This window comes from Alligator sinensis, unplaced genomic scaffold (genome assembly GCF_000455745.1).
Source record: "Alligator sinensis unplaced genomic scaffold, ASM45574v1 scaffold505_1, whole genome shotgun sequence".
Lineage (NCBI taxonomy): Eukaryota > Metazoa > Chordata > Crocodylia > Alligatoridae > Alligator > Alligator sinensis.
In genome coordinates, this window is record NW_005841940.1 from 3,458,787 (window position 1) to 3,469,156 (window position 10,370).

At 49.1% G+C, this 10,370-nt stretch overlaps 1 protein-coding gene across 2 annotated transcripts; it reads left to right on the plus strand.

Annotated features, from left to right (window-relative positions):
- Positions 1–4,740: 4,740 nt before the first annotated feature.
- LOC102386581 (vacuolar protein sorting-associated protein 29-like) lies at positions 4,741–9,024 on the plus strand. 2 transcript variants are annotated; one of them, XM_006019904.3, is made up of 4 exons: positions 5,111–5,248; positions 6,775–6,966; positions 7,597–7,832; positions 8,539–9,024. In XM_006019904.3, the coding sequence occupies exons 1-4, from the start codon at positions 5,126–5,128 to the stop codon at positions 8,654–8,656; spliced, it is 669 nt and encodes a 222-aa protein (XP_006019966.2). In that variant the 5' UTR covers positions 5,111–5,125; the 3' UTR covers positions 8,657–9,024. The 2 variants fall into 2 exon arrangements, with proteins under 2 accessions (XP_025055101.1, XP_006019966.2); XM_025199316.1 differs by lacking the exon at positions 7,597–7,832 and having other exon boundaries at positions 4,741–5,248.
- Positions 9,025–10,370: the final 1,346 nt, after the last annotated feature.

Consider the following 10,370-nt stretch of genomic DNA (forward strand, 5'->3'; position numbering starts at 1 on the left):
AAGGGAGTCAAAGAAATGGTTAAATAGTTTAGCCTTGTCGTCTGGTGCGACAACCAGATTTCCTAGCGTGTCTTGCAGAGGCCGCACGTTACCGGGTACCTTCTTTTTACCCGCTATGTATTTAAAAAAGGACTTCTTGCTGTCCTTGATCCGGGTAGCTAGTCCCAGTTCCATCTCTGCCTTGGCCTTCCTGACCGCCCCCCTGCAGCCCCGAGAAACCGAGGTGTAGTCCTCCCTGGTGATGCCCCTCCCTTCCATTGGGTGCACGCTTCCCTTTTAGTTAGGAGACGTTCCCGTGTGCCTTTGGTGAGCCATGGGGGCTTTTGCACCCTCTTGCCCCTTTGCCCCTTGTTGGGATAACCTCCCTTTGGGCATAGAGGATCGTCTCCTTAAGGAACGACCACTCCTCTTGGACACCCGACTCCCCTCCCCTCCGGGACCTCAGTACTTCCCCAGCTATTCTTCCTACCTCATTGAAATCCGCCCTCCTGAAGTCCAGGGCTGCTGCCTTGCTGAAGGCTTTTGCCACCTTGCGCTGGATGGTAAATTCGAGCAGGCGATGATCGCGGTCGCCCAGGTGGTCGAGCACCCGCAGCCCCCTCACGAAGTTGTCGCCTGTGGCCAGCACCAGATCCAACAAGGCATCTCCCCTGGTGGGGCTGTGCACCCCCTGAGTTAGATGGAGGTCCTGTATCTCAGCTAGGAATCTATCTGAGCGGTCAGACCTGGCTGACTGCTCTTCCCAGCAGACGTCTGGAAAATTCACGTCACCCATGATGACCACGTCTTTTGACCTAACTACCTCCATGAGCTGACTTAAGAATTCCCAGTCTAGCTCTTCCCCTTGGTTGGGTGGCCTGTAGTAGACCCGCACCATTAAGTCCTGTTCCCCTCCACCTCCTTGTATTCTAACCCAGAGCACTTCAGTGTGCCCCTCCTCTGACCTTGTGCTACTAGATGAGGATGTGTATTCCTCCTTGATGTAGAGCGCTACACCCCCACCTTTCCTCCCTGTCCTGTCCCTCCTGTACAGCCTATAGCCCTTGATATTCACCGCCCAGTCATGCGTTGGGTCCCACCATGTTTCTGTGAGCCTCACTACGTCTGCCTTGGTGTCAGCTAGCAGGAGGGCAAGTTCCTCCTGCTTGTTCCCCAAACTACGAGCATTTGTGTAGAGCCATTTGAGGCCTCCTGAAGATGTGTACACTGGCCCCCTAATCTCAGTACTACCCCGGCCCCTGTTGCTTACCTGGGTATTTGATCTGCTCATCGTCAGTCTAGGCTGGGCTAACAGGGAACAAGCACATGTTCTAGGTTTGTAGCATCCCTGGGTGTTGATTCCCATCAGAGAGGCTGCATGTGGACTATTAGCAGGGACCAAGACCCCACTAGGAAATGATGAGACCACTCCTCCAGGAGAGAGCCCATTTCTGCCTGGTGTCTCCTGTCTGAGACTATCGAGTCTTTGGGACAGTGTTTGTGTCCTGCGTCCTTCTAGCGCTGAGCACATAGGGGCTGAGTTATGACTTGGGCTCAGATGCACAAGTGCAATGCAACAAATGGCAGATACTGGCAGTAGTGTGAAGAGATCTTTCCTGAAGGTAGGGAGCAGCTCTTCCCCTGTGAACCTCCTGGAGCACAGCCCTAGTGAATGGGGACAAAGGGAGAGCATTCACCCCTTTGACACATCAGCATTTTGTCCAAAAGAGGTCACACAAATGAAATGCCCTTTACTTTAAAAATGCCCTTTACTTTGGCTGCTCTGGGGACAGCTGGATGCAAGAGGCCTCTTCTACCTAAAGAGAGCACAGGGGTGTGTCATGTTGTGATGCTAAGCTCGGACCCTGTGAAAACTGAGGTTACCATGGCTGGTGAGAGAGACCCAAACCCAAACCTGCCCTAATTTTTCAGTGTATGAGTGGAACCAGGCTCCTTCCTGCTGCTTGCCCCAGACAGAGCAGGCAGACAGACAGTCAGGGAGGAAAGAGACACAGAAAGGCAAAGGCAGGAGGAGCGCAGAGCAGGGCCAGTTTCACCTGGTTTCCTCTCTGGAGGCTGATGGGACTTCTTCATTTCCCACCACTCCTTTCTCGTGTCCCGCTGGGCTGTGCCCACAGACAGGACCTGTACGGGGCACTTCCTGGCTGCCAGCATCCTGCTCAGGTTGTCTCACTTTCTTCCTTCAAGTTCCTTTGTGTTTGAAACCACTGGTGCCTTGCAGTGCCGTGCATGTGTGGATGGGCACCCAGGGCCTCTTCCCTGCTAACCCTCTGAATAAAGCACTGCTGCCTCTGGCATTTTCTCAGATCTTACATTTCCATGTTGGGGAATATACCGCCTCGCTGCCCCTAGACTATATTGTACTTGTGAGAAAATGGGACAGATTTTGAACGTAGGTAAACCAGCAGAACCCAGAACCGGTCCATAGAAGTCAAAAACACATCATCCGTGTGTACACTAGTGCTGTGAATGACTACCAAACCGGGTTGGTTGGGGAAGTAATAAGGTGAGGACTTAACTGGGCTGGTAAAAGGTGTAGGTGTTAACACAGTAACAATAGAGCCAATAATGTAGGTCTTGCAACAGGATAAGGTGTTGCATGATTTGCCCTTATGTCTTCGAGAAACCATTGCGCAGCCCAGCAAAGCATGAAATTATAAAGTGTAGACAACTTTCTGTTGTTTCAAGTCTCTTCTCCTGATGAGATTGGGGGAAATGAGGAGACCAGGGCCAGGCAGTGAGCAGGAAGCGGTCTTGCCTGAAGGGACTGTTCTCAGCTCTTTAGGTTTAAGACAGCCTTGGTGGTTCGCAGCCAGAGACCCGTTTGCCTCAGGAGCTCGAGTTGGCCTAGATTCCCACCATGGCCTGAGCCCCTCTTCCTCCTCTCTTCACTGACTTGTCCAGTACTTAGGCAACCCCAGACGTGCCCTCCTGTGATTCCCGGCACAAGCGCTCCTCTCTCACTCTGCTGGGCAGAAGCTCCTCTACGTCTCCACGTTCTCTGCTCTGATTCGGGGTCAGGTTGTGGCGCTCCGCACTTCCTGACTCGGGCACCCCCAGTATCCACCTCTCCTGGGGGAACGGCTGACATCTCCTGTACCCTGAGCAGTGGCAGCTTCAACAGGGACAATATATCCTGGTGCTAGGGGAAGGCTGGCAGTGCCCTAGTGCTGGGTATGGACCAGGGTTGGAAGGGACCTCAGGAGGTCATCTAGGTCCAAACCCCTGCTCAAAGCAGGACTATCCCTAACTAGATTATTCCAGCCTGGGTTTTGTCAAGGTGCTCTTAAAAACCTCCAAGGGTGGAGATTCCATCACCTCTCTACGTAACCTGTTTCAGTGCTTCACCACCCTCCCAGCGAGAGAGTTTTTCCTAATATCCAAGTTAAACCTCCCTTGCTGCAAATTGAGACCATTGCTACTCGTGTCGTTGGTCACCAATCAGGACACCACTGAGACATTATAACGAGTGACTGGAGAGAGATTCTATGCAGATTTTCCAGGAAAAATAAGGGGGAAACAATTCAGGGTGCACACACCTGATGGGAAGTGCTGCTTATCCAGGAGAGGAAAACTGAAGTAAAAAATGTAGCCCTCTACTGAGTATGGCTTGACATAGAGATGGATCCAAACTCTCACTGGGATCTAAGCATCCCTGATGGTGGTAAAAATCATGATAAAGCTTTTCTACTCTGCTTGAAGATTTGGGATTCATCTTGTGGATTTTTTTTCTGTAAGACAGATACCCGCTTCCTGTACCAAGAAAGAGCTGAGAAGGAAATCAACCGCCGAGTCATTCTCACTGGATTCAAATCGGACACAAAGATGATTTTTATTATGACTGTCCCATGGGGAGGGAGGTGTGGAGAGGAACAGCCAGTGCACAGGGGGCAGATCTGCATGAAGGGGCTGATTTCCACTCTGGATGTTTAAGAGAGGTTCTCAGATTCCCAGCTCTGTGCATATCTCCTAGTGCCTCAGCTCTACAGAGCAAGGCTGTTTGTACTCCATGCAGTCTCCTGAGCATCTCCTTCTTATCCTAGGCCCCGGACCTCCAGTTTTTGCAGCCATTAGGTCCCTGAGCTCCACTATTCTGAGACTTTCTTGGCCCTTTCTCAAGGAGATGCATTCTGTGCCTCCAGCCCAGTCCTTACTGAGCACCCCTCAGATGAAACAGAAGATGCAACCAGCACCCCACAGCACACCGCCAAAATGTCCCACAGGCGATGGCCCAGGAGGTGGCACAAAGGGCACTGAGATGCCACCTGCGGTATCTTGGCTCTGCAGCCGGATGTGCGGGGATGCCCTGGGCTGCCATAAACAGAAAGCTCCAGAGACATTGCACCGTTGTGGGTGGCTGGCCAGCAAGACATGCATGCACGCGCGTTCAGGAGCAGGAGCGCCACCAGCTCCGGCCTGTGTTTCAAGCTGAGCTGGATGGGTGGACACCTTCTCCTTCCCTCAGTCACCAGCTGTAAAAAGCCACTGGCTTTCCATTGCGCCTCCAGCTAGCTCCATGAGGGCAGCGGTAGATGGAGGCCGGGAAGCCAGGTGCCCCGTACGCCCGTGCCTGGGGCCAGGGAGAAGCTCATGGCTTCCCAGCCCCGCGCGAGGGTGCAGGGGAGGGGGCTGAGCTGAGCCCACGGGTGTTTCCCCGGAAAGGCTCTCCCGTCCCAGGGGTCACAGGCCTGAGCCTGAGCAGGGGGTTGTGGGCAGGCAGGGGCTGTGGGTGACATTGCACAGAACTACTGCACTTGTCACAGGCAGGGCTTGTGTTTTTGTTTTTTGGGGGGTTTTTAATATATAAATGTATCCAACAACTTGGAGCATAAAACAAATCAATACAGTCATAACTCAAATACTCCTTCCAGAAAGCGAAGCAAAACCTGGACAACTCTGCCTTAGTAGTCACCTCCAGCTAAAGCATAAAACGAAATTCACTCATTTGGCTGGGCAGGGCTCGCGTTTTCCAACTTCAAAGCACACCGCAAACAACCGCGACCCCCGCGCAGACCCTGCGCCCCCGCCTGCGCCTCCCCCGCCCCGGGCGCGCTCTGCGGGAACGGCTCGTCTGCCCAGGGATGCCAGGAGCAGGGCGCCGGCTTCCCCCCCCGCCACTGCGCATATGCAGGAGCTCGCGCCCCCTATTTCTGACCGTCCTTCCACCTTCCAGGGCCCACGTGCGCTCGGCTCTGCGGAGGGATTGGCTGCGCGGGCGCTTCCGGGTGGTGCGTCCGGGGCAGGCATGGTGAGAAGGGGGGGTGCGGGCGCGGGCGCGGGGGGTGACGTCACGGGGCCGTTGCTGTGACAACGCCCGGGGCCCGCTTGGCAGGGCGGCGCTGGGGTCCCCCCCTTGGTGCGAGGCCCTGCTCTGGCGGCGGGCAGCGCGTCGCAGCAGCCGTCCTGCTTTGTTGTTTCCTGAACACGAAGCTCCGTGTCGCTGCGTCCTTTGCCCCCTTGTAATGGAGCCTGGGGGCTGGAAGTGGGGCGTTGGGAGGGACTTCGTGCGGCGGCTGGCCTTGTGCCTGGCTGAGCCTGGGAAAGTCCCCTGCGGAGAGGAGAGCAGGGCGCGCGCCTGTGGTGGATGGGACGTCTTGGCCCCTCGGAGGCGGTGGTGGTGTGGGTAGCCCACCAAAGGCGCGGCCTCCGTGGTCTCCCAAGACGGTGGCTGCCGAGGATGCTGGGTATGTCTAAGTTTAACTTCACCGGTATTCTCTACGCTGAGGATAAATGCGCTTGCAAATGAAAATGCCCAGTTAACGATGAGTTAGTCTTCTTCTGGCCACAAAACAGGTGTTGGTGCACCGCAAGAACTCGAACGTCGCCCGGCGGGCAATACGTCTGACTTCTGCCCGCCCTAATCCTAGACGCCGGTAATGGAAAAGACCTGTTAGGTCGCCCTGGGCCATCCTTAAGCCTTGCGGTGCCCGCTGGCCCCTGGCATTTATCACACTTAGTACGTGATGGTCGCAACCTCATGCTTCAGCTTAAACAGAGTCATGGAGCTGGCGACGAAGCAGAAAACCTAGGAATAAAGTCATGTCTAAACGGGCAAATAGCAAAACTTCATCAGACCTTAAATGTCTTCTGCTTTGAAACTGAGCGCTGAATAAGCAGCGCGTCACCGAAACCGTCATCTTTCAGAGCAGTTCTTCAGGTCTGTCGCTGTGCAGCGTGCACAGGATTTTAAGGGAAGCGTGCTCGCGTACAGGGAGCCTGCCAGGTCAGCGAATGTTCAGGATAAAGTAGACTTGCTCTGTTGTTGACAGTGGGGGAAGACTGGTAATATTTCATAAAGACTGGAGATCTTCCAAAATCAGATCGATCTATAATATTCATTTTTATGGCTTTAATCGTGGGCTTCTTCAGTATAATCATGTACACGTACATGACAGATCACGGTCCGTGCTTGGCTCTCGATTGCCTGCGCAGCAGAACGTCGCTGAACCTTGTGCAGAGCCTGGAGCTGCAACTGCAGAACTTCTTGGTGTCTCATAATATTTTGTACGATGGCCTGGCGTTTTGTGTTTCGGTAATGTGAACTCTTACCAGTGGCTTATGTTTTTGTGGAACCTGTTTAAATGGGCATCATGAATAGAAGGAAACAGCTTTTAGTGCCTCCAGGATTTTCTCCCCAGTGGGTACTAATACTAAGTGGAAAAGCTTTGCAAGAGCCGTGAGTTACATAATTGTAAATGCAGTTTTGGTTAATGTTGTGCTATTTTTTTCTTTTTTCCCCCTCCCCACTCCCCTGTGTCCCTGGCATTTAATAAGTTGGTGCTGGTACTAGGAGATCTTCACATCCCACATCGATGCAGCAGCCTCCCAGCCAAATTCAAAAAGCTGCTGGTTCCAGGAAAGATCCAGCACATCCTCTGCACTGGAAACCTTTGCACTAAGGAGAGCTATGACTACCTCAAAACTCTGACTGCGGATGTTCACGTAGTTCGAGGGGACTTTGATGAGGTAATGGCTGTTCTGTAACACTTTCTCTGAGCGTCTCCCTGGAGGGTAATCCCTCTGTTGATTCGCGTGAAGGCAGCAATTGTCACTACCATTAGGTGATTCAGAGGGGAAAATAATGGCAGCATACTGTGCAGTAGTATAGTACAGGTATAACAATATGATCAGTTAAATGATTTCCAAAAATCTCTCCCCCTCTCCTCATGCTCAATAAAGGTAATGTCCTTCCTTGACTTTTTGAATGTTTTTTTTCTAGTGCAGCTTGCTTTGTTTCGTGCATATTTGGCTCTGCCTTTCCATGTTAGTTATTGGACTGTAAAAACTTCTTTTGTGTTTTATTATCTGTAATGATGTCATTGTAGAAATTAAATGTGACTATTGCAGTGCCACAGTTAATAGCATCTTGGGACGTTGTAGAAAAATGGTAATGTCCGAAGATGGTTTAATTCCATTAGCTTCTAAGGTGGTGCACAAGAATGGGATTTTTTGAGCTAGTAGTGTCTGTGCTGAAGGCTGACTGCAGTCACAAGGGCATGCTTCGGTTGGGTACGAATACCTGGAAAGTACCTTTGTCGCCGAAGCATCCTATTTCCATATACTTCCATCTAACCTGGAACTTGTTTCTCTGTTTAGAACCTGAATTACCCAGACCAGAAAGTTGTAACTGTGGGGCAGTTTAAAATTGGGTTGATCCATGGCCATCAAGTTATCCCCTGGGGGGACATGGGTAGCCTTGCACTGCTGCAAAGACAACTGGATGTGGACATCCTGATATCGGGGCATACACACAAATTTGAGGCCTTTGAATATGAGAACAAGTTCTACGTAAACCCAGGGTCAGCCACGGGAGCCTACAATGCCTTGGAGATGTGAGTTAATAAGTTCAGCAATCTTTTCTGTGTCAGGTTCTTGTTTTATATACAGTAACAAGTACGGTGTAACTGAAAACCCAGTTTAGTGCATCGTTTGCTACATTATTTGGGTATCTTCCTTGTTCGCTGTAAATTTTCGTGAAAGGAAACAGAACTTCACTTCTTTAGAAATAGTAAAGTTACCTCACTGACACAACTTCCCAAGGCAGGTTTGACTATTCAGAAATGCTGAAAATAGCTTCAATGTGACTTCCTTTTTTGACTTCTTTAAGATGCTAGAAAATATTAAATGGAAGCCCTCTTAACCTATGTGGGGTATAAGAGTGGCAGCTGTGCATGGGTTCTTCTGATATTTCCATTTGTGATAAAGTCCATAACTGGAGCAGATCTTGGAGATCAGATTTCTGTGAGTCCGTGCTATCCTGACTTCACTGCACCGACAGAGCAATATGTATGTGGTAGTTTGATTTGTGAGGATTATCTGGGATGACTACTTCATCCCTCCTAGGATGAAGTTGGGTGCTATCTTTTCCAATGTGCTTAAATATCTCTTACTACTTATTTGGAGAAAGATGGATTAAGCCAAATTTGTTTGGGCCATTTTTATACTCCATCACAATTTAGCAGCATGACTGTTAGATTTTTGAGAAGCAGCTTCTAAATGTCAAGTACACTAACCAAAACACTTGTTGTCCCCCTGCAGGAACATCATTCCTTCATTTGTCCTGATGGACATCCAGGCATCCATAATTGTGACTTATGTATATCAACTAACTGGGGATGACGTGAAAGTAGAAAGAATTGAATATAAAAAATCCTAAGGAGCTGTCAGTGTCGTGGTACTTCTTACCACTCCTTGTCTTCTTCCAGTCAGGTCAACCCACTAAGTAATTAGGTCTGTGGATGTCATTGCAGCACTTGTGACTTTTTTTACACCTAAAAAAGCCACTACCACTTTATTCTTTATTGTTTGTAAGCTTATTGTAACTTAATCATCCTCACTTACTGTTTAAATTTGCAAGCTCTAGTGTGCCACTGAACTACCTCCTTTGTACAAAATAGCTTGCAAGTATCCAGTGTTAACAGAGATGGGGTGTGTGTGATGTGAATGCATGGGTATGTTGTAGTAGTTTGGTTCTGAACCAATTACACCATTCTGACAGTATTTAAATAAACACTCTCTCATGTATGTGGAAGTGCATGGTTCTTTTGAATAAGGAATTTGTAGTAGATGGTGGACTGCCCATGAGACTGCAGGGTGTTTAGAAAGCTCTCTCAGGAGCTCAGAAACTTGAAGAATAGGAGGAACACGGGTGCCTGTGGAGGATATTTTGCCACGGGATGTGGGGCAAGTCAGGTTGCAAATGGGTTTATTGCATGCAAGAACTTTTTTTCCAACTACTTATTTGGTCTAATACAAGATACCACATCTACTTTAAGAACCTTGCCAGCCTATGTCCTTAGACCAACATGGCTACAATCAAAAACCCAGCAATATCCTTTCAACACATCTTTCCAAACTCTGTCTCTTACTGCCATTCTCTGGCTGACCCCTGTGTGGGCTGTGACATAGCTTGGTCTCTCAGATCAGGCTGGGGTCTTTGTTTAAAGTTTTGACTCTAGACGTATTCCTGGCAAAGCCCAAAGTTGGCTACATAGACCCAGATCCTGTTAATGGCAAAATCTTGCGACTTCAGCCTCTCCAGACAAGACTACAACCTGTGATCTGGATCTCTTTTGCAACCTTAGACATAGGATTAAAGTACAGCTGCAATTCCCTTAACTCTGTCTCTAACTGGTAATCATTAAAGTACAATTATAATTCCCTTAATTATCACCACCCAGGAAGGAAAAAGGGCAAAAGAAAGTTCTAGTCTGAATCTCTCTTTAAAAAATAACTAAAAAAATTGCTATACCCCAAGAGCCCAAGAATACACACTTATTTCAGTGCCTGTCTACCTACTCACAGCAGCAGAAAGTAGATTCTCACCTACACTAGTTGAGGAAACTTAAGGGAGAGATGGCGTGCAGAGTGGCAGCAGGGTTTCCTGAATTTGCAGAGTTCTCCAAGTTTCTGTCCCGTCTATACCTTCTGTTTCTAGATGGGCTGTTCTAATATTCTTATAAACCTTTTCTGGCTGGTTTTATTCAAATAATTTGGTTCCATTCAAACTCTTATGAATGGGGAAAATGTCAGTTAGTTGGGATTTATGTCCCTGCAGAAGTCACAGTTCTGGAAGGGTTGATTTCTTATCTCCTCTCACCTGCATACCTCTCTCACAATTGTGCCTTTTCGCTTTGCTGCCATTCTGGTTTTTTTCCCATCTTGGTTTATGGTCGTCACTGACCAGGCTGCTTTGTTTCTGCAGCTTATACAAGAAAATTTAACACACACATGTATATTATAGCAACAGTATATCCACTATGGTTACATCAAGCACTACTACTAACTTTAGTTTAAAAAAAAAAAAAAAGTTATTCTGCAGTGTATTTGGATTTTCTATGTTAATTCCTTAACATGGATAATCCAAATAC